The sequence below is a fragment of the Aedes aegypti genome, chromosome 1, assembly GCF_002204515.2.
Source record: "Aedes aegypti strain LVP_AGWG chromosome 1, AaegL5.0 Primary Assembly, whole genome shotgun sequence".
NCBI lineage: Eukaryota > Metazoa > Arthropoda > Insecta > Diptera > Culicidae > Aedes > Aedes aegypti.
This window is the reverse complement of record NC_035107.1, coordinates 188,324,380-188,348,898: the sequence shown is the minus strand read 5'-3', so window position 1 is coordinate 188,348,898 and position 24,519 is coordinate 188,324,380. Positions and strand designations below refer to the sequence as shown.

Sequence of the window (24,519 nt, the reverse complement as noted above, 5' to 3'; positions counted from 1 at the left end):
GAATTTGATTTAAGCAGCAATTATTCAAAAAAATACCATCCAAGTTTTTTCAAACCTTTTTTTATGTTTCTTCTTAGTCAATCTGATAAAAAATATCTTCGAAAAAATCCCAAAAGAATTGTAAGTGCGGTTTAAAGAAAAAATCTCTGGAAAAAACTTATATTTTTTTTCGGAATAATATTAGGGAAACAATAATAATAATTCTCTGAGACATCCCTGAACAAATTACTCGGGAATCCTTGAATATTTATCGCGGAGTTTTTGTAAAAACAGTTGAATGTATTCCTTAAGGAACTTTATAGGAATGTAAGAATTCTTCAAACATTTCTTAGTTAGGCATTTTTAAAATAAAAAAAAAGGTTTTCGACAGAGTTTTGAAGGAATTCGGGATGTTGTTCATTGATTTTAGAGAAATAAAAAAAAATATCCGTAAAAAAATCAGATAGATCTACGGAGAACTTCTCTGAGAAATTGTGAATAACATTTTTCCAATTGAATTCTTTTTCATTGCACATGAAAACTTTGTGGAATATTACGAGAACTCCTTTAAGAATCATTTATTTTATTTTGCAGGAAGTCTGTATAGTTTTTGCTGTGATTTTTCCAAACCATCCTGTAGAGCAACTTGAGGAAGAATTTCGAAAGCAAAGTTGTAAAAACTGTTCGCAATCTTTCTGAATAATTTGTGGAATGTGTCCTTACTTGGGGATCTTGAAGACATTTTTCGTGAGACCCCTAGAATTTTTTGTACTTGTTTTTTTTTTTTTTTTTTTTTTGAAAAATCCTCAGTTATTCCCAAAACTTTAAAATAAATTTTCAATAAATAACTGGAAGATACTTTAAACAAACCATTGAAATTTATACGTAATAAGTACGTAGCGGACCTTACAGAAGAAATTATTAAAAGATTTTGTAATGTACTCACTGGCGGAATTCTCCAAGAGATTTTTTAAGCAATTCGGCAGAGATTCTTCGAGAAATTTTCTGGAGATATCAGAATGTCTAGGAATGGTTTTTCGTGGAAAGCCCAAGACGAACTCAGTTAAAACTGGTAGAGGAGTTCTTGGGAAAAGCACTGAAAAGTACGAAAATAATTCATGAAGAAATTCCCATAGGAATTGTTAGAGATATGCAGGAGACACATGGTTGAATACCTGAAAATTTCCTGGATGAATCACAAACGATATTCCTTGTGATTTTTTTGCTAGCCTTTTTGAAGAACTTTTGATTGGAATACAAAAAGAATGAATCTTGTCGGTAGCGAAAATTGAAATTGTTGGAATTACGAAATTTGTAAAAATTATGATTAATGCGACCGACATTACTTTTAAAAAACATGAATTTTCTAGGCCCCCCCTAGGCCCCCTCCAGAAAAAAATCCTAGCTACGCCAATGGTAGCAGAAATCTGCTGTGAACATTATGACTGCTGCCTGCCGAGCGACGGAATGTGGGCTTACGGGAAGGCCCAGAAGAAGGTGTCAAAGTCGGCGTGCGGTTGTCCTCCGTAACCATCTAGTTGACAATGGAGTTAACGCAGATAGTAATAAATTTTAACGATTATTCAGTTTCGCAGTTGCTGGAGTTGTTTTTATGATTAACATCTCCAAATGGGGTTAATTTGGCGGAGGCTGCCTTGATGTGCGTAAAGATCCGAGCTGCAATGGACACCAACACAAGTCGTATTAAGTCGCGGTGGAGGAAGCATGTTGTTGAAGGTCATGAAAACTGTTGATCGCGAGCCAAACTCGCCACTCACCCGGTTCAATCGAATTCAATTCCCATACCGTCCGCTGTAAGACTTTTAACACAAATTTTAATTACCGTTCCTCACGTGGCAAAACCGTAAAAATCGCATTCCGCCACATGCCGCTCGTAAAGGCTGTCTCAGTCAACCGCACAACTGTCAGAGAGCGCAACGAGCCGATGATGAACTTCCGCAAACAAACGAAGAATCGCTCGTTTCACGGTTCTTCTTCTCACGAGTGGAACTGCGCGAGCGTAGCGAAATCGTGATCCAATGGCTACAACTTTGTGCCCACAAAGACCAGAACTGTGTGCAACGGACGGCAAATGTCTACGACATTGTCACGTACCGAAAATTGACTCTGCTGATCAACTAATTATTCGACGCCGCGAACATGGCTGATGGGACTCGAGATTTTCAATGGTCAATAAATTATCAAATTAATTGCGTCGTCCCAAAGTCGGAGCCGTTTCCTTCCAAGAACTCGAAATTGAATAATGCCAACAATTATACATAGATGGACGGATGAATAGCGTTGGGCAGAGCGAGCGTGATCGATTCGTGTGTACGCCGATGATGAGAGGCTCGTTTCCGTCTTCCAAACACGTATCGCCGTTTAGAGAACTGGAACGACTCGGCCCATGATTGTAAACAAACATATGGTCCGGTCCGGCTCGCGATAAAACCGGGTCCCTAGTTCTAGCTACATACGGATTGTTCCGAGTCGAAATGTGTGTATTTAGATTAGAAACACGACTCGCGCGGAGCGGGGCGCGCTATCGTGAATGAGTTTGATTGTTCTGACTGAGTGAGTGAGTGAGCGTCCAGAAGTGGGTCTCCCGCGTCTGGAAGAGCTCTTCTGGTTGTCCGAAGATGATCGTGTTCAGGCTTGCATACCGGATCGGGGCTAAACGTTGTACTGAAGCTCGGCATTATGTGCTTGTTTACTTTAGTTACGGGGGAAGTAATTGGGCGTTGAATTGAGTTCTTTTTTTGAAGAAGTTGGTAGGTGGTGTTGGGAAAGCGGAGGAGGTTACATCATCTGATGCCAAACTGAAGGGTTGGCTATAAACATCACAGCTCCTCATTCCCGTTCGTAGTATTTTCTCTATATTATATTGCAGTTTTCTATGAATCGTAGCCTTTGGACAGGATTTTCTATTCTTACTAAGAGACCACGTGCTGTGTAGATAGCTTATTGGCCCAGATAATAATGTTCACTGAAGATTGGCTTTTAAATTGGCTTAAGGATTAACCTTTGGATTAGTGATTCGATTATCCTTTACATGGGCACTTAGGTTGGGCTTTATATGTACTTTGTCACTGAAGTCATCTTCTAGAGTTATTCTCAACCCCATTCCTTCACACTTCCGCTGCCGACTCGGACATTATCAGAAAACCGCCAGTAACTCCAGCTGGCCATCATAAAGTATAATTATGCGGCCATTAACACACCAAAAGCACACATTCGCCAGACAACATATATACAGCAAATCACCCCGAAACTTGCAATTTTTCGTAATGTTTCCTCTTTTAGCTTCTCATTTCGGGTTTCGCAGTTCGCAGCTTGGGTGGGTGTTCGGCTACACGTCATATGATGCGAGAGTGCAACAATCTAGCGTAGACACCATACCGCCAGGCCAGCCACAACAGGGATGAATCTATTGTTACAAGACCATTAATCATTTGATTTTCTGTAATAAATTTAGCCATTTTCAAGTTTTTGCATCGCTTGCCATGCGGAGCCACCTCTGCTGCCACATCTGCTTGCGGAGGAAGTCGGGCCTGAAGATGGCAGACGGTTTGGTGGTGCAAAAGCTTGTCTGGAACCATCCCACCGCACGTAAAGTGGTGTGTTCTTGTGTCTGAAGCACAACCGCTTGTCGAAATGGTTTCTTTCGACGGAAATATTGGGACGTTATCAATCAAGGGTCGTCGTATGCTAGCGGTGCTTTTGGTAACGTAGTGTGCTGTTACTGCGTGGAATTTGGTCATATGGTTTTCGGTATTACGCTTCCATGGAGACAAAACCTGCTCCTCAAGTGTTCTAAGGGCACTTCCACAGTTATTAACTGAGAGCTTTCTTTGTCAACGTTGGCATTTTCACATTCGTATATCGTGTGGCAGGTACGATGATACTCTATGCCCAGGGAAGTCAAGGAAATTTCCATTACGAAAAGATCCTGGACCGACCGGGAATTAAACCCAGACACCTTCAGCACGGCTTTGCTTGTAGCCGCGGACTCTAACCACTCGGCTAAGGAATGTCCCCAACAAATTTCAACGAATTTAGTATTTTTTTATTCAACACCCTGATCAGCCGTTTGACACAACTTAATGGCGACGCTCTCACAAGATCGCTGGATGGCACTGACGTTCATCTTTCGAATACAATCTCGGTTCCTTGTGGTCAACTACCTCATATCTTTGGCCAACCATTCTTTTTTTGGATACTAGGGCACTGAGGGATCCGAAAATATCCTCAATGAGACGGCACTACTGAGGCAAGTTGATCGGGTTCCTTTCTTTCGGCACGTACGGTATCTTTTTCTGCTCAAGATTCTCCAGTGTCTTCTAGGCGTAATGGGAAGACGCCTTGTCCGGTCAGAAGACTTCCCATCCGCATGGTGCTCCGAGTCTTCCTCCGACAGATGATGTCCTCCATCTTGACGGTCCGGTGAATCAAGGATCAGTAATATTCTCGGCCGGCGTCACGTAAACTCGTTCCGTCCTTATTGTCGAACAGCTTTTTCAACGCTTCCTTCTTCATCTTTATCATTATCTTTGGAGGACGCTCCACGTTCAGGGATCCGGTAAACTGCACTCATGGGCACGTTTTCATCCCGAAAGTGGTCTACGGTGCATTCTTTCCACGATGACCATGCGTTTCGTAAAACCGTACAACACGCTCGCGGAGTGCTTGCTGTTTCAACGCCTTCTTTGATTGAACTGACAGTAGCCGAGCGAAAAGAAACATTGCACCTATTTTTAGGAAGTCCAGAGAGCAATTCTATTTGAGATGAACAAATTTATGCTCTTTACTCTGATTACATAAATGTATTGAAATCATTTTCATTTTTCACTGATCACCCGTTAGAACAAAATACATTTAGGCATACCTGATGTTGTACATCATCTGCTGACCCAAACAGGACTTCTTGAGGACTGGTAATTACTCCAATGGAACAGGGAAAAATTCAGGACAAGTATGAGGTTGAGCATTGACGAGATGTGCTTTCAATTTCGAGGAAACTTCTACAAGTAGATGAAGGGAATCCCCATGGAACACTCTCTATTCCAGTTTCGTGCGAACAATACATGTCAAATCGGGAGGACAACTTGAAAAAGTAATTATTGTTACCGGAAAATTAGAGTAAATACGCTTACACCGTCATCAAGCAAAAGGATCTATTAAGCATGTACGATATGGTCAACCACCATTACACGGTTATCAAGTTCCTTTACGACGTAGTAATTGATGTATAACTAACATCTTTGGACCAACGTTTCATTTGAGAAAAAAAGTCCATCCACTACAAAAAAGACTAGAAAATCGAAGAACTGGAATACATTTTCCAAGCGGCTAAAAATAATAGGTACAAGAAAAGACGGTAGTGCTTTCACCGACCTTACACACAAGGAGTCCAGTGACGACGCTTACCTTCGTTCCTTACAAGCAAAAACAAGCTACGAAGAATCCTTGACGGATCATGCTGAGAAGTTGACGGTATGATCGTCATTTGAAAATAGTAGTTTACGTAACAAGGTGCAGAATGAAGATTTTTACAGCACGAGTAGTACGTTTATCCAACGAGGCTTGCTGAGTACTCAGCAATATTGCTCCCTTCGATATCGAGATGTGGAGAGGCGACTGTAATACACTCTCGCAGTTGAGTTGAATGGGGTGGTACGACGAACGATCGGCTGCGTTGCATTTTACCTTGCTGTAGGTGTTGCAGGATGTATTGCGGTAGTTCTTGGAGGTATCCCTTTCGAATGTAGCAGCAGATTCGGTAGATATAGCCAGGCCCATGGCACGGGACGACTTTTAGCGTAGTCAACATCTCCATGTGTTAACTCATTTTCGGGTAATTTGAATCGAGAGTGCAATCAGAATGCGAAGTTTTGTTTAATGTCTATGATCCATAATCGAGTAAGAGTCACAATCAAATCACTGATTGCTTGCTTGGAGGCTTGCAGTATGCCTTTTAATGTTTGCTCTCCTTCCAAAACCATCGAAATGTTGAATGTGCTTCAACTTTTTGGCACATTCTTCTTCTTCTCTCTGGCGTTACATCCCAACTGGGACAGAGCCTGCTTCTCAGATTAGTGTTCTTATGAGCACTTCCACAGTTATTAACTGAGAGCTTTCTTTGCCGATTGACCATTTTTGCATGTGTATATCCTGTGGCAGGTACGATGATACTCTATGCCCTGGGAATCGAGAAAATTTCCTTTACAAAAAGATCCTCGACCAGTGGAATTCGAACCCACGACCCTCAGCATGGTCATGCTGAATAGCTGCGCGTTTACCGCTACGGCTATCTGGGCCCCTTTTTGGCACATTATAAGCTTATTTAACAATATCAAAAATTGATAATCAAACCATAGCAAACAATTAAACAAAACAATGGTCTTTATTTTCACAGTTCTTACAACTGACAGTGGGTGTATCGATATATGGTTGTCATGGGCCTGGATTTAGTTGTCTGAAGAACCTCGAGCAAACACACAGTTCCTCCTACCTACTGTACTATCTCGGGATCGCAATCTATATACAAAACGGATTATTGATTTGAAACATCGATGCAGTAGGTTCCTTAGGGCTGCGTTCAATCCGGGATAATAGATCACATCTGCGTAGGTTAAAAACGGTGCAACTACCGACTGAGCGAGTTTCTAACGAGTCGCTACCGGAAGGATGGACGCAAATCTCCGGAACGTTCGTACATATGGTACACTATAGACTTTAGCAATGACGTCGTCCACCTGATGACGCCAAGTCAGATTGTCCATGTAAAGGCCGAGATTATTGACACTATTAGCACAGAGAACAGACATGGAGGCTCGAACAAAATTCCATCCAAATCATGTGTAAAGGTAAGAGTCAATCATCAGCGCCGCCAACGCAGACAGCGTGATATACAAACTCGTTTCGACCACACGATGGCACTAGTGAACGTCAATATACATTGGCATACAAAGCAACGCTAGCGACAAGTGTCAATTTTTGATGGTGACACTAGCGCCAAAGTGTAAAAAGCGGCAAAATTGAAACTTCTATATTCTGATAACAGCGCCACGTAGCAGGAGCCTAACGACATACTTTGAAATGACCAGTACAAAGCTTTACACACGCTGACGAATAAAGATGAACGTCTGTTCTCTGTGCTATTAGTCGGTTCGATAACCTCGTTGCAGAAAACTATGTTGGACTGGGTAATGACTGTACCTTCACAGGTGAAGATTATGGCTTGTGTCTTCTTGGGATTTGGAACCATACTGTTAATGGTTGCCCAGCGTTCGATTGCCGAAAGGTCGGTGTTGATTTTGCCTACCAGATCATCCAGTTGTTCGACGGGACCTGTTACATAGATCTGAAGATCATCGGCGTACAGATGATACTCGCACTGAAGAACGTTTGGTAGGCTGTTAATGTAGAGTGAGAAGAGGAGCGCAGTTAAGCAAGACACCTGCGGTGTGCTGCTCGGCCGACAGGGTGTGTCCTACTTTAACCACTTGACTCCTGTTGCCAGGAAAAGATCCGATGAAATTGCAGGCTGAAGTTGATAGGCCAAATTCGCGTTCGAGTTTATACTGTAGCTTGCCATGGTTGACGCTGTTGAAGGCAACGGAGAAATCGACCAGCATCATGACCGTGCAGAAGTTCTTGTCAAATCCGCTGTAGATATCGTCTACAACTTTGGTTAGAGCAGTGGTCGTGCTGTGGTTCTTACGATACGCAGACTGATGTTTTGCAAGGAGAGCAGGATTGGACGATTCTAGGTAGTCAGAGAGTTGCGAAAGGAGGATCTTGGTCGATAATCCTTTGGTACCGTTGGGTTAGCTGATTTGGGTATGGGGGTTACAATAGCTTTTTTTCATCTCGAGGGAAACGATTCTGCGTCTAATATGGCGTTGACTAGATGGACTAAGTGGGGAAGTATGAACGGATAAAGCAGTTTGATAAACGAGATTGGTATATTATCGCATCCGATGGCATTGGTGTGGATTTCCCAAATCTTCTTGGACACATCTCCTGCCGTGGTGTGTTGAAAACGGAAGGTCGGGCGATCGTGCTCATGATCAGCAATTCGAGCATGGCCGGCCCGTTGATCTGAAAGAAGAGGTTGGCGGTTGGGCAGCATCAATACCATTACGATCCAGATGTATGATAGTATGAACGGATAAAGCAGTTTGATAAACGAGATTGGTATATTATCGCATCCGATGGCATTGGTGTGGATTTCCCAAATCTTCTTGGACACATCTCCTGCCGTGGTGTGTTGAAAACGGAAGGTCGGGCGATCGTGCTCATGATCAGCAATTCGAGCATGGCCGGCCCGTTGATCTGAAAGAAGAGGTTGGCGGTTGGGCAGCATCAATACCATTACGATCCAGATTGTTCTTTGATGGATTGTGGACGCCTTCTCTTTTCAGGTTGTTCCAAAGTTGTTTGGCAGGAAGGTCACAAGTCTGTCGCGTTGTCTGCAATATCCACTGGACATCACCTTGGCGTCTGTTTGGATTGCGGGAGTAAAGCACATATGCAAAATTTCGTACCTCGATTGCTTGTTCAATTTCAACGGTGATCCACGGCGTTTGCTTGTCCCTGACGGTAATTATTTTTTCTGGAGCTCGGTTCAGATCTATAGAAAGGCTCCCAGTCCTTAGCCTGACAATCCACCTGTAGACATATGAGGTCAATTCTGCGAAGACTGCGGATTTTGGTGCGGACAGGAGAAGCTGGAGGCACTCGTATATCGCTGATTAGGTACACAATTTCGTGGTCGGAAATGTCACTTGCAGGTGACGTTCCGGCCCTTCGCACGGTCTGGAGCGAATCAGTAACCAGAAGATCGATCGTAGTTGAACTCCTCTCGGTAATGCGGTTTGCAGGTGTGTTGAGAATGCTGAGATTAAAGGTTTGGTGGATCGCATTCAAGGATGTTGCATTGTAGCTCAGTCTATCTCCCTTAACATTGATGCTGTAGTCGCCAACGATAAAGATTCGATCAAAACCAAAGTCCAAGAGGTCTAACAGATGTTTCTCGTAGAATACGAACCGGTCCAACAGGAGCAGATTATTTCATTTTCGTTTATGTTTGTCCAAATAGGTGGTAGTTCTGTTTATTAAGAAGAAGTTTGACACCGTCTATTGAGCATTCGAGTCCTCGAATGTTTAGTTGTCCTATACGCAGATTGGATGTAGATATAATGTACAATGGTCGTCAGCTTGGTGTGTAATACTAGTTAGATGTAACGAAGGAGGAGTTTGTGGAGCAAGCGTCGTAGAAGATAGAAGTTTGGGCTGCATCTTCGGAGGTGTTGGTGATTTGGATGAGGTACTCAGCATCATCAATTGGGCAGTACCTCTTTTGCCCAGGCAATTGAACGGACATTCGATCATTTCTAACGAACACAGAGTCGACGAGATTCTGCTGTTTGAGTCGGAATTTGTTAAGAGAAAGCACCTCATTTATCGTAAATCTGTACTCAATAGGGTAACTTATTCCCAAGGCACACATCACGAAGTACTGCATCTTAAGTTCTGGGATCAGCAAACACTGCGATGATGGTGGGAGTTACCGTTCGGTTGGTCCATTTAGTAAGGGTATGCGATATGGATTTTTTCCATGTCGATACGAAACGAAACGATACGCGGAATATCTTGTGCTGATAATGACGAAACGAAACGAAATTTAAAAATGTTTCGTGTAACTCGATACGAAATCAAATATCTCACGAAATTTTTCGAAACGAAACGAAATTTTTGAATTTGTTTCGCGGAAGACACGTTTAAGTTGTTGTTTTTTCTTGTCAACAGTGTTGACCAGAATCATTTCCCCGAAATTCGAATTGTGAAGCCATGAATTGTTATAACTGTGCGTTGTATTCCTGAGATGGAGGGGGAGGTGGTTGGGCTTGAGTGTTGCACATGGGATCCGACAGTTTCGATCTCGGTGGGCCGCAATTCAAGTTTCGGTGAAATGATTCGCACTCACTCACTCACTCATTTCATTTCACCGAAACTTGAATTGTGGCTCTCTGGGATCAAAATTGATCGATTTTGTGTGCAGTACTCAAGCTTAACCATCTGCTTTTCTATCTTAGGAGGGTTGTAGTAGTTCGTGGCTTCGTAGTTCGGAAAATGATATTTTCGGGGAAATGAGTCTGAACAACACTGCTTGTCAAAAGCTGGAAATTTGACAACAGGCATAAAAAACGTCTTTTTAAGTCCTTTACCATATGGAAACCTTAGCGTTGCTCAGCGGAATCCTTACATGTTTTGGTAAGACCCTTTTCTGTTTGTTTGAAATCTTCTTAATAACTTTATAAGGTTTCATTCCAACATGTCTGACACTCACACAAGGCAATGAGTGGGTTTAATTTAAATGTTACAACTAAGAAGTGGGTCAAAAAGCAGTTACAAACATTTAAAACAATCTCAAACATATTAAGAAGAGCCCAAAAAAAGTTTGATTTTTAGAAATGCCTTACAATTTTTTTAATCATGTGAATGTGATGTTATGCTAATATATACCATAAAACATGGAATAATGATATTCATTTTTTTTTGCTGTGCTTTATGCTTTGTGGCTTGAATGAATGTGATTGGGGACACAATTCGATAAGTGATCATGAAAACACTAAACTGAGAAGCAGACTCTGTCCCAGATGTAACATAACGCCAGAAAGAAGAAGAAAAATAAGTAGAACAGAGGAATCACTGGAATATTTGCTTTAGTATTTGCTGGAGTATTGAATTAAATAAAATTTATAAAAATCCATCAACACATACCTAAGAAATCAATCAAGATAAATTTAAAAGAACTGCAAAAGTAATAAATTCCAAGAGATATTGCGACAGCAACTTAACCAGGATTGCCTGTTGGGGTTAATTTAGAAGTTCCTAATACATTTTCTGGAAAAGCCTTGCATAAACTGTGAATTAATTCTTCTTCTTCTTCTTTCTGGCGTTACGTCCCCACTAGGACAGAGCCTGCTTCTCAGCTTAGTGTTCTTATGAGCACTTCCACAGTTATTCACTGAGAGCTTACTATGCCAATGACCATTTTTGCATGTGTATATCGTGTGGCAGGTACGAAGATACTCTATGCCCTGGGAAGTCGAGAAAATTTCCAACCCGAAAAGATCCTCGACCGGTGGGATTCGAACCCACGACCCTCAGCATGGTCATGCTGTATAGCTGCGCGTTTACCGCTACGGCTATCTGGGCCGTGGAGGAATCAAATCTGGATGAATGCAAACTTTTAGAGTAAACCTTGTAGAAAATACTGAAGGTATTTCTATTATTTTGTAGAGCAAATACTGGAGAAATGATCTAATTCCAAAATCTGTGAAGGAATTTCTGGACAATTTCTGGAAGAATTAAGGATTGTTGATATTATCTCATTTTCTGATTCTTTGTTTAAAACTGATTACAAAATCACATTTTCATTAAATTTTGAGCCTCAAGAGTATTTTAAAAATATTTGAAAATTTCGAAAAAAAAAAGTTTTGAACCTGGTCTACATAGCATAGAGCAACCGCAAATGAGATTGACAAGTTTACCCATGCTCGTTCAGACAATTCGTTTTTCAATGAGTTAAATTTAATGTTTGGCTTATTTTCTTTTTTCTCGAGATTTAGATGTGCGAAAATCGAAAAATAAATATTGTTTTGCGCTTTTCTATTGTGAAATACCCTAGGTACCTCACCAAACTTGAATCTAAATTCGGAACCAATTTTGATGGTGCATGCAATGCATGAATCAAATTTATAACTGATTTGTGATTTTTACTAAAACAAATCATCAAAATCGATCGAACGATGGCGAAACAAGAGAATTTTGAAACTTGATGTCGGTATTGAAACGGTTAAGACTTTTGCCTTGCGGCCAAATTCCAATGCTTGTAATAATATATTATCAATATTCGCATTTTTTTTAATTGGGGGTCGTGAGGAAATTATGTCACGTTATAAGAGGAGAGAGGAGTTGGTGGTGTGGTACAGAATGAATAAGATTCATTGTTTGATATAAAATAATGTATGCAGCTTCCTTGTTTAAGGTGGATATAAATCGAAGGCATACCTCAGAATTCCAAGAGCACAAATCTAACGAATTCGACAGCGGTTCAAGCTGAACACTTAATCGATTGGCCATCGAGTAACTAATCGATAGATTTTCCAGCTTGAATGGACGTCTGGTTCTTTAGATTTGTGCTCTTGAAGATTTGAGGTGTGACTTTGGATCACCCAAATCAACGCGATTTTTACGGCGACAGCGACAAACAATCGCTGCGATTTCGCTGCTACATGTAGAGTTTTATGACACAACAACGAAATCGCGGAGAGCCTTTACTCATTAATGCGTGCTATTAGTTTTATCTTCTATTCTCCTGCTGTTCTTATGCAGAGTTGAAAATGACGTCATAGCGGGAAAGCAAGAGAGAAAACTAATGCGCGCATCAATAATCTGCACCACCTGAGCAAATTCAGAACATCAGGGACTCACGCTCCGCAGCTTTTTTTTGACATTTGTGTTCAGACAATTTTTGCGATATATTAACGGATTTGCTCAAAAGGACAAGCGATGTTCCCCGGAGGAAACCGTGGTTTTGCTCTCTTCATTCTTATGGAAGATAACATTGCGGTAGTTCATCAAACGCAGTTGTTCCTTTCCTGGGCTATTCGTCACGAGGAATTTAGGGCAAATGGGCGTTTTTGGAAATTTTACAACGGCAGTGCAGTTTATAATATCCTGCGGACCAGTCATCCCACAGTTATGGATAGCACACAGATATGGATCAAAGTTGGATTAAACGGAGAATATCTCATCAAATAGATTAGCCATTACGCAGAACCCATTTTACCTACGCGAACCATAAATCTATACAGCATCGCAATCAACAATAACATGCTTAAATACATTTGTTCCATTCGTAGGAAATAAAATGTCATACATATGCCTAGAACATGGGGCCCAGATAGCCGTAGCGGTAAACGCGCAGCTATTCAGCAAGACCAAGCTGAGGGTCGTGGGTTCGAATCCCACCGGTCGAGGATCTTTTCGGGTTGGAAATTTTCTCGACATCCCAGGGCATAGAGTATCTTCGTACCTGCCACACGATATACGCATGCAAAAATGGTCATTGGCATAGTAAGCTCTCAGTTAATAACTGTGGAAGTGCTCATAAGAACACTACGCTGAGAAGCAGGCTCTGTCCCAGTGGGGACGTAACGCCAGAAAAGAAGAACATATGCCTAGAAGCGATGATTAATATATGTGGGGCATTGAAACCCATACCACAGTTATGAATCTAAGATAAGACGATTCCTAAATAAACTCCAAAACGTATGCTTTCAGTAGCACACCATTCGTTTGCCTCGCAGATAATTTGCTGTTATAGTGTTCTGATCCATGATATGAGTCGATTTGCTCCATGACACGGACCCATTTTTGACTGTAGCTGCTAGGAGTAGAAGCGAACGCTTTGCATTTGTTTTTGTTCGAAATGAAACTCGAATTTCGCGAAATTCCGTTTTATTCCGTTTGTTTTCAGTTTTCCGTGGACATATTTTAACAATTTGGCGAAACGAAACGAAGTAGCAAAATACAAATCTCGCCTGTGCGAGTTCCGTGGAATTCCGCGGAATTTCGTTTCGAAGCGTATTTGACGGAATCATTCGGTATTTCGCATACCCTTACCATTTAGATGGCTTGGAGCGCACACGGAAGCACGATTGCAGCTGTGAGATCAAATGTTGAAGTCCAAGAAATTGGATGATGTTTTCAACGTTGGTTCTGACGTTCTCGTTCTTCTTGGTAGGCACTTTATTGATGGCAAGGCGGCAACTGTTGGTGTTTTCTGCAAGAGTACTAGCAAGTCGGGCCCCGGGCTCAAGTAGCTCAACCTTCTTTTCAATGTTCGTAATTGTGTGGCACTGAACAGCTTGTTTGGCACTGTTTCTCTCAGTTTCTGTTATTCTGCTGTGGATCTTGTCGACCTGTTTTTGTTGGTGGATTGAACGCATTTAAGTTGCGATTGCAACTCTTTCACTCCGGGCTTTCCAAAGGTTGTTTTTTTCGGGATCAGGTCACCTCGGATGCAGAATTTTCACACTGATACCAGAAGTTTCCTAGATCAGATATCAGTGCAACCTTGATGCCGACACAGGAAGTGTGAAACCATTGAAAGCAGCGGTCGCAACAAATGTTGGTTTTTCGTTTTGATTTGGATTTGGGCGGATTTGTTTTTCCACAGGTGTTACAGATGTCGTTCACCATTGTAATATTAACGCGACACAAGCTGACGATAATATCGAAACTATGCGGTTTGCATTTGGGCGAACGTCACCGGAGAAAAATTCTGTTTGAGGTTATGTTCGCTCGCGAATTTTGTTACGATAATTAACGCTTAAGATCTCACGGAACTTCGAGAATCGGTATTAAATTACTGTTGGACAGGTACAAGTGTACCGGAAACTACTTTTTCGTAACGTAATTACTGAAAAAGCATAATTTTAACAACTTTTTGACAAATTTAACCGGGAGCAAAAAAAAAAGCGCCGTGTGTTCAGACACATCTTACTCACCTTCTAGAACTGAATATTGCTGAGAGTTTGGATCGTCGAGTTCTTTAATATCGCCATATAGAGATTTTAGCAATCATCAGCCTTTCTGTCTTCCTCCATGTCTTATTCGTCCAATATCTGCTCTTGTTGCGCAACTCTAGCTTGTAATTACTTTCCAGGAGGAACAACTGAAGAAGTCTGTTTCATATTGTTGCACGCTTCTCAACAGAGTCAACAGATATTGCGATCCCTTGTAGTCTGAAGGCTTCACTGGAAGGTGCAACTAGTGTACACAACTATGTACCACCTCAAGCTCAAGTTCCTTCCTGTCTTCCTGCGTGGGAATAGCTGAAGCCTACCTTCGGCACATCGTCATTAGCCGCTGCTGATTGGATCAAATTAGTGTTAATTCAATAATCGACACTGACCAACGCCGGCAGGCCGTTCAATCAACGCCGACCGAGCTGTATGTATTCAATCCAGTCTAGGAAAAGCCGGTAGTGCGAAACAGCTGGTGCTGTGCAAACAGAGCTGGCTCGAGAGAATAACCACCAATAATTGCGCCCAATCGGCAACAGTCAATTTCGTTACCAATCCCGCAGGATCAGAATCACTCCACAAAGCCCGGAACAAGGTCAAGATTGAAACTTGGAAATTAACGCCACTCCGTTGAGTGGCGCGTCGTAATTACGACCAAGGTCGGCACCATCCAGTCGCTTTAGCCCACACACTTTGCTTTGTCGTCAAAGTCATGAATCTCGTCTCGACATGCCGCAAAAATGCATTAGAAGTCGGCCGACACAAACTCCGAAAACGCCAGAGAGAGATTACAGCCTTTTAAACGTTCTCAATTTTTAATGGACACACATGAACCACGCTAAAAATAACGACGCGACGGCTGTTCGCCAAAATATAAATTACACACGCGGCTGCTATCAGACCGAGCAGCGTCACTCACCGCCGCCGTCAACCAATGAAACAAAACAGGAACGGCCGAGATGAACTTGAACGCCGAAAACTGGAGCAATGCGAACGCGAGAGGAGATAAAAATTTGCATCTTTCGGGGGTTTTAGGAAGAGACGAAGGCCGGCAACTGTGAGCCGCCGCATCGCCACAAACCACCGCCGCCGCCAATGACATCTGTCATTCCGCCATTCGCAGTTCGCCACACGTTAGCGCGTGTTTTGTGTTTATGAGCGTCGAGTTGATCGCAATCGAAGAAGTTGAGTTGCTTGTTTCAAACACACGGCAACGGCTTTGACATTTATCGCTATCCTGTGACGACGATGGGGGACACACACAGTAGGCAGGCGACAAAAACAGAAACCCCCGGCCGAAAACAGATCACGCAATCCAGCGGAATGCTAATGCAAAAAGGCACTTTGCGTAGTTTAATTATCGCAGTATGTGCGGAGAAATCGGTGAGAAGAAGGCGAGCTTAGTGCGAAGAAGAAGGCACAGAAGGAAAGTGAAAATAACAAAAAATAAAGCAGGGCGAATGCGTAATCGGCGAGGAACCATCGGCAAAAGAGGTAACTGGCGAAGAGCGTGTGTGAGGGAAACAAGAAATCGCGCGAGCAGTCGTCAATGTCAAGGTTAAATGTTTGTTGTGTTTTTTTTCGGCGTTTCGTTCGTTTATTCGTCGTTCAATCTCACACCAATACGAAGTGCTAGCGCGCAAAGGCAACACCAGTCAGCGTGAGCGCGAAGCACTTCAATCGACGGAGGAAGTAGGCAAATAGCCACATGCTTAAAACTGCGAGCCAAACGGTGTGCTACCCACGAATACGGCAATGGAGGAAGCCGGGCAACGAGATGTTGCTTGTGTTGTGGTTCTTTTTTTTTCGACGAGGAAGCTTGTTTTTAAAGTGCGAAGCAGAAGAAAAATACAACACCCGGCCGAGTAATGAAACCGATTAGATAATATTTCTCATGGCAATTTGCCGGCTTGGATCGGCGGTGGTGTTCTGAATCGACAGCGTCATTTGCTGTTTCGTTCAGAACCAGAATTTTTGCCAGCTCGCCCCGCACTCACACAGACCAATGCAAACTTTTCGCGTTCTTTCCTGTGTTTGCTCGAAGTTTTTTCCTCGATGCCGCTTGGCAGGTCTGACGAATTGGCCGGTTTGCGCTGTTTACTCTCCGTTGTGCTGTTTATTTCGTGTTCCTTTTATTGAATAATATTTATTTTTGGGGCTTAATTTGGAACGTTCCTCACCGACCGCGCACTTATTCATCCGGTTCGATGGGATCCAATCCAACGTTGTTCGAAGTTTGACACAATCAAGCTTCAACCGATTCTGCAGCTGTAGATCAAACGGCATTCGTCCAGAATCCACAATCACCGGCGATTTATGAATTGCGGAGTCATTCCGCGGACCACGATCTGGAATCCTGCTCACGTCCTGTCCAGTTCAGAGCACAAAACTATTGTTGTCCAGGGTGCGATGATGACGGCGGTTGTCACGACTGCTCTCCCCCATGCTGCCCATAATGTGCCCTGAATTCCTGATTGCCCACTGCTCACACTCGAAAACATTAGCAATTCTTACGAAACTAATTTCCATCCAAGCTCGCCACTTCCTCCTTCAAGAACAAAGAACCACATTCGAAGGGGTTCCACTTCAACCACCGAGCATCATCCGGCGGCAGCACCACCTGGTTGGATGTGACCTTGAAGGGTTTTGGGGTTAGGTTTCCACGCACCACGTAGCACTTGGCGCTGCTAGCTGACCGTGACATAGATGCGTTGGGCTGCGTTGTGAAGCAAATCGGCGGAAATTTGTTTTGGCGACTGCTTCGGCGACGACGACGGGCCACAACGGTCTTCAACACGTGCAAGGTAAGCGTTGTAATTTATGGAGCGCCGATCGTCGTCGTCGTCGTCTAATGGCCACGGGGTTTCGCGGTGATGACAGTCGTCGTGTGATTTGGGCCATTCGAAGCGCAGAGTTCGGTGCTGAAGGTGATGATTAGCGCTAGGGATCGGAGGAGCTGCGAAGAAGGGGAGGGACTCGATGAGTTATGGGCGATCATCCAGCGGGGGTAACATGACTCGGAGGTATTAGATTATGCTAGCAAATGAGATGTCAAGAGATGGATGGAGTGGCTTGGTGGAAATAATTTCCTGCCTCGGATCAGGAGGTTTGCTGTTGCAGAATGGTCGTTTCTTAGCATCTACAAGATCCATTTGAGAATAATCGGATCATCTTATGGTTGAGATTTGATTTTTGGGTTATCCGATTCACATTAGGCTCCTGGCATATGACTAGATGGTTGAACGTTAATCTTGTTGCCCAACGAGGGGATCAGTAATGATGAAATACATTGGCCTTAGTCTTCTTTGTTACTAGTGGACTTCAGCCGCATTAAAGTAGCCAGCGTTCGTCGCCTAAAGGTAACTCAAGGGCTGAAACCAGATGATCTTCTGCTTCTTGGAAATATGTTTCCACTGGACAGAGCACGCGGCTCAGTTTTGCATTCTGAGTGCACTTTTACAGTTAGTAACTGAGTGATTTTTTTGCACTACTTAGCATTTACCTTCAGGATGGTTTTGCTTTATAACTGCAGACTTAACCACGAGTTTTATAAGGATGCAAAAACACGTTATAATCGTCAAGGTTCTTGAGTTTCAACTTGATACGACCTTATCCTTTTTGTCTTTCGTTAATGTGTCTCCTGCATCAGTGTCTGACTGGATGCAGCTGAGAATTTCATTTTAAATCGGATACTTCTCAAATTTTCAGGGATTAAAAAACTATATTCTAGCTCTTACACAAGTTCTCCCAGTTTTTCTTCAAAGCTTCATCGGTTTTCAATGTTTTTCCGCTTTCCTTCAATTTCTTCTTCATTATCGCTCAAAACTTTTCGATCGGACGAAGTTCTGGTGTATTTGGTGGGTTCGCCTCCTTCATACCAATCCATCACAGGCTTGGCGTAATAGCACGAAGCGAGATCCGGCCAGAACAGCGTGGAACCACGCTGAGAGTGAAGGAAGGGCAACAAACGCTTCTGCAAGCATTTCCTTCGATAAATCTGCCCGTTTGTAACGAACGGCACGCTGTACCGTCCGGACTTGCAGATCGCTTGCCAAAACAGGTACTTCTTCTCGAATTCGTCCATCTCTCTCTTCCGGAACTTTTACGGCTCCTTCATGCGGGACGTACCGATGTATGTCTCGTCGTCCATGACGAGACAGTCTGGATTGACCAGCCACTTACGGTACAGCTTCCACGCACGCAATTTGGCCACCGTGTTCTGCTTGTTAGTCCGGTTTGGCGGTCCCTGGGCTTAAAAAACGTAGCCCAGCCCGCTTCATGATTTGTCTCCGGTGGAAAGGTTTGGATTATTCGTAAAGTACTGCCGTACGCGCCTTCTCTGGGTAGTCCGTTTTCCGGTTTCGGCCGCTTCCAGCGCGCCGCTCGATGGCATTCGTCTCCTGGAACATCTTCACAACGCGGGAGACGGTAGAGTGGAGGATTACAAGCCTTTTACCGATCCATCTGTGCGACTGGCCAGGATTATCGATCACCGCGCTGGCGTCGCTCTTCTTGTTTTGAATGCACCTTAAAAACTATTTGACAGATCGCAATTTTGCACACATAAACATAGCATTCTAAAATAGTATTACTCAAAATTTCATTTATTTTTACCCACGCGATATAAAGTTACACCCTAAACCAAGTGTCACATTTTTTTTTTTTGAGTCCAATCTTCAATCAATTTGTGCTGGTAGATGGGCTTAGGAGAATATGTTAGCATGGAGCACCTACAAAGGCGTGGAATCCCAATTCTCTGTAGCCTCGGAAAACTTTTGGAGTCCATGGTACACAAAATGGTGCTGTCTGCTGCTAACTCGGTCATTTCTGGGTACCTACATGGATTTCTACCTCATCGTTCGATGCTGCACAAACGTGCTGTTTCGTGAGGTTGAGCAGCGAAAACAAATTGATTCAATTTCTCAAAGGCGTTCGACGTGGAGCACAGTGTCGTTATGCCGTTGAAAAGATGCGTCACATGGGGTTTCCAGATTCGTTAACAGACTGGATTCTGTCCTACCATACTGACAGAACGTCAGGATCAACACTTCTTGATCCACTGCCTTCAGCATTCCTTGAGCTGCCTAGCTATCCCTTAACGTTCGACGCACTGCTGGGGCAGTACGCGGCGATCACTAGGAGTGGACCGTTGTACGTGGACACCTCAACATCGATGGCATCTATTATCGTCGTTTTGCAATGAGGTAGCACTGTGATCTTGATTGGCTGTTTGATAGCGATAGCGACTCCTCCTCCTTGGGTCGATGTTCGATCCATTCTTACCGTAGTGTATCCGGACAAGCTTAAGTTGACTCCCAGCTTCAAGTGCGTCTCCGTTATGACGATTACCTTGACGTCTTTTCTAGTTGCTAGCTCCAGAAGCTCGATGCCCTTCGCCTTGACGGCAGAGGATTTGGTCCACACGGGTGCGACACTGTTGCCACATATCGCCACATAACTGCTCAGGCGTGAGCAATGGAGCCGAGTTGTCGTGCGGCGTGGCATTGCTCTGCTGAGGCTGGAAGCCAGATGTTCTACGCTAGCAAAATCGATCCCGATAGGATCAACCCGGTGGTGGAGTATTCATGCTTGCTTGATGGTCGGATGGCGTGGCCCCGACTTACGATGGAATTTGGGGAACATTCTCCAGGTTGAATTGCGGTGCCTCGTTCATCCGGCGTCTAGGCTGGTTTTGGATTGCTGCTTGTGTTCTAATCCGCTTGTATTCCGCTCGGTTTTCGCAGGTTCGATCGATCTCTCGGTGGTTGCCGCCACAATTGGCACACTTGTAGTCGACTACAGGAGCAGCCCCTGGTCTCGTTTTGCTGAGTGCAGATACCACACCTTGGTTTCAAATTTCAATTTCTTGCTTCATGACCAAAATGCAGACAACGCATACACTTAGTAACGTCTCGTGCTCTAGCTGCTTTCAGAGCTCCAAGTGTCACGGATCCTTTCTTGAAGTGCACGAAGTACAAGGCATCTCGATATACCTTCTTCCTGTCATGGTGATTCATTGGAAAGTTTGTAGCGGTTTTACAATTCCATCTTGATGGCCTCTGGTTCCGACGGCATGTCGAAGCTGTAGAACTCGGCTTTGCTTCTGACCAGATAGGCCTTGGCCTTTTGGTAGCCCCCCTTGCAGTGAAGAGTCAGTTTTACTTCGACATAGCTTAGACATCGCGCTGATGTTCAGCACCTTCATGGTGGCTTGCAGTTTGCTGAGGCCGACGAACTTTACCATCAGCGGAGAAATTTCTACAGGCGGATCACGCTGCTCATCTGGTGCGTCGCCAAAGTCGCTATCGTTGACAGCCGCTCTGCCAGTGCTGTACCTATTTCGCGACAAGATTGTCTCACGGAAGTTGTCTCTCATCAACTTGACGCTACTTCATCGTGTGGAACTGCCAACCAATCAGCGCAAGACAGTTGGCGAGGCATCGGGTGGTGTGATGATGGAGAGCTCAAGCTATTTGGTCGGGTTGCGTGAAGTAGTGTGTGAGAGGTTTAGGTAGGAAAGGTCGTTTCTTAGTGGTGGTAGCCGAAATACTCGCGGCGCATCGAGGTTAGTTTGGTGTTCGTTACATGGGTGGGATTAGGTGGTACATAAACAGCATCAACGCGTTGTACGCGAACTGCAAAGAGCATGGAGGTGATTTGGTCTTTGGCTGAATAGCTATAAAAAAATCATTGCTGTATCTTTGGAACAATCTTCTTTATTTTTTACAGTTGCAATCCTTTAGTACAACGCAAGGTTTTCATTACTCGAGTTTGCATCGATTCTACGCAAAATTGAGTTCTCTCAACTGTAGCATGGAGATGAGAGGGTATACCTAGAGATTTTGAATTGAAAGAATAGTTTATTAACTTAATAATGGTAATAGTAAAATAAAGTTTACTTGTTATCTCTCTGCTAGTTTTGCATATCTCAACCCACTGTTCAATTTTCGGGATTTTGCTTTATTTCTTAATGAATATTCAATAGATAATTGTTTATTTTTCTATATTTACTATATTTAAGTTTGAATCAGTTACTACATCGAAATGGATTTTCACTTTGGCAATGAACTTGTCTGATCAAACAAACCACCCACGTAGAGAAAAATAACTTCTTTCTCGATATTCTTCAAACATCTCCAGCCCGTTTTCCTCGTAACTCTTCCAAAGTAGCAGCCCTCTCCGATATATTCTTCGCGTCTAAGCATTTAAAACGTGCGATATGATGAATGTTCTTAAATCTGACTGACTGCCACCAGTAGAAGTTCCCACATGGGGCACATTCTCACCAGTTTCTTGTTTACGCTTAGATATTCTCCGGCGAGTTCATTTTTCGTCGCGTTATCCCCCCAAAAAAAAAAGCTGGTAACAGAACCAGCTGGGAAGAGAACGACGTTTTCCATACAGAGAACGGTCCGATTCTAAAATTGAACAGCGTCAAAGGCGTGGACAGTGATAAATTTAAGTGCAATGGCTGATATTGTGAAAAAATGCAGATTTTTTTGTTATTAGTTTAGTTAAAATATGTTCAAATTTGGTAAACAAAACTTGGATGACAACACTGACAATCTATCACTCTAATCAATTTTTGTTCAAAATTAAATCAAATTAATCTCTTTGTTATTTTGTAGAAAATAGTTAACAAGTAAAATACATTTTTTAATCACTCAAAGCACTATGAACAAATTTCCCTCAAACCACATTTTAGCGTGGAAAAATCAACATTCTCCCCATGGCGGCGTCCACACATTCGATACAACATCGGAACGTTGTCGTTATCGTTGTCGATGACAGCTGAAAAGAGCAACGGCAGACGCTACTCGTTGGTTGTTTGGTTCATCTACGCCAGCGAAAAGCAAAAAAAAGAATCGGAGACCGAAAAAAAAACGAGACGAATCAGGCGGATTCCATTTTCCGGAATCAGCTCAAGTGTGAAAAGTCAAATTTATTGAATTGGAAATCGACTGGTTGTCACTGTTTTGGTTTTTGCACCCGAACTTGCCGGTTTTGTGCTGTATTTCTCGGTAGCGGAGAGGGTTGTGTAAACAGAGCACCGCTTTTGCTGTCTATGCGAAAATGACAAAGTCATTATGACTGGCAACACTGCCCCAAGATCAAGCATAAGCTATTGGACTGAAACTGCAAGAAGCAGTCAATCTTTTTGATATGTAGTCTTTAACATTCACGGAGACGGAATTCAACTCAATTTTGGGTTGTTTCAACGCAATTCCGTAGTTGAGTCCAATAACCCAATTTTGGCTAAATTTCCAAGGTCCCCACTAGGTAGTTTGGCTTAAATTCCATTAGAAAAATATACTCAATTTTGGGTTGATTTAACGCAAAATTGAGTTCTTTCGACCCAAACATAAGAAAAGTTGCATTTACCCAAATTTGGGTTATTGGGCCAAAGTACCCCCATTGGGTAGATGCAGCTCTCTCAATTTTTGACAACATTCGTGTGGGAGAAAGAGAAAACCGAGAGATTTTGGGTTGAAACTATGATCGATATACTAAATTTTGGGTAAAGTAAATCCAAAAATTAGGAAAAATATTTCTCCATGTTCCAGAAATGTTCTACTGATGGCTCTACCGAATTGCTCCTAGAAAAGGCGGAAAGCACGGAGTGACAATCGGATCAGGTCACCGATTGATCGATTTCCACTGGAGTCAGCTCGAAATGGTGATCTGTTGGCTCATGAAATGAAATAATTGCACCGGTTGCAACTTCATAAACCACAGTCAACTGGACCTGGTTTCGTTCAGTGATGACGCTGCTAAATAATGTTGTAAATCAAGTGACATTCGTGGTCGTGGCCTGGAAAAATGCCAAGGTAGACTCGAGACTCGATCGTGACAGACTCTCAACGCCACACAGAATGAGCTTGCGCGGAAAGATTGCCGCCAATGAAAGCTGCTCCATCAACACTTCTACCCGGCAGGACTGGTCTGAGATCTACAATCAATTGTCGCTTCGTGACGACAATTAGGCGTCTGGGTACAACTGGATCAGGTCAATCCAGCTAGTGCCGCTATGTTCACCGTGTATTGATACAGCTGTTCGAAAACCTTGAAACTTCCCGTTCGAAACAGTTCTTAAACTTTGACATTGCCGCAGCTCGGTTTAAACATTCCATCACATACTTATCACTGATAAAGCGACCAAGTGTTGTTTACCAAACAATCCGCTTATCTGCATCGGAGAGAGACAAATATTTGCTAACCCGGCACGCGAGACACACCTCTGTTGGAACTCCGCCAATGAATAATTGATATCTGTGTCCAAAACACTCACTCATCGCTCAAGTTTATCGCTCATGAATAAATCAACGACATACGCTCACCCACACGCACACACGCACATACATTAACCCTTTCTAAAATGTTCTTTTTTTCTCTTCGAACAGGGCGACATCTGGCGCCAATGGCATCTTCTCCCGACGATTGGACTTTTCCTCCTTCAACATGCTACCCCGGCAGCGGATAAACTCCTACTCGATCAAGGTAAGCTTGTTTAGCATATTTCTCGCGAAACATTACTAAAGGACCTATGTACAAAGAGATTCTCTCCTCTCTCGCTCTCTTTCGATTATAACAGTGGAATACTAAAGCTTTTGGGAAGTTTTTCACTACAGATCGAAAGGCAATTTCCTTGACTAGCGTTTCGTACAAAAAAACGCAACTGAAGAGGTTAATGTGACTCAGTTATTGATCAAAGAGAAAGTTAACAAAGAGAGCCTCTCATTTGTACATAGGTCCTTTAGTAATGTTTCGCGAGATTTCTACGATAATCGACGGAGATTGAGTTAGGACTTGAGAACGGTATTGCGAGGGCTCAGTAGGCCACGAGGTCTAGTTATCGGGGCTGATACGGCAGAAAAAAATGCGCGGATTGCTTCGAAAGCTGAACATGATCCGCTCTATATAGGATGGGTGGGTGCGA

General features: G+C 43.2%; 1 protein-coding gene across 1 annotated transcript in view; it reads left to right on the top strand.

Moving 5' to 3' along the window:
- The window catches only part of LOC5574069 (headcase protein), a 105,383-nt gene extending 81,264 nt beyond the window's left edge, over window positions 1-24,119 (top strand). The window contains exon 2 of the mRNA XM_021838585.1: window positions 23,984-24,119. Coding sequence (XP_021694277.1) covers window positions 23,984-24,119 — 136 coding nt within the window. The remainder of the gene's footprint in view (window positions 1-23,983) is intronic.
- Window positions 24,120-24,519: the final 400 nt, after the last annotated feature.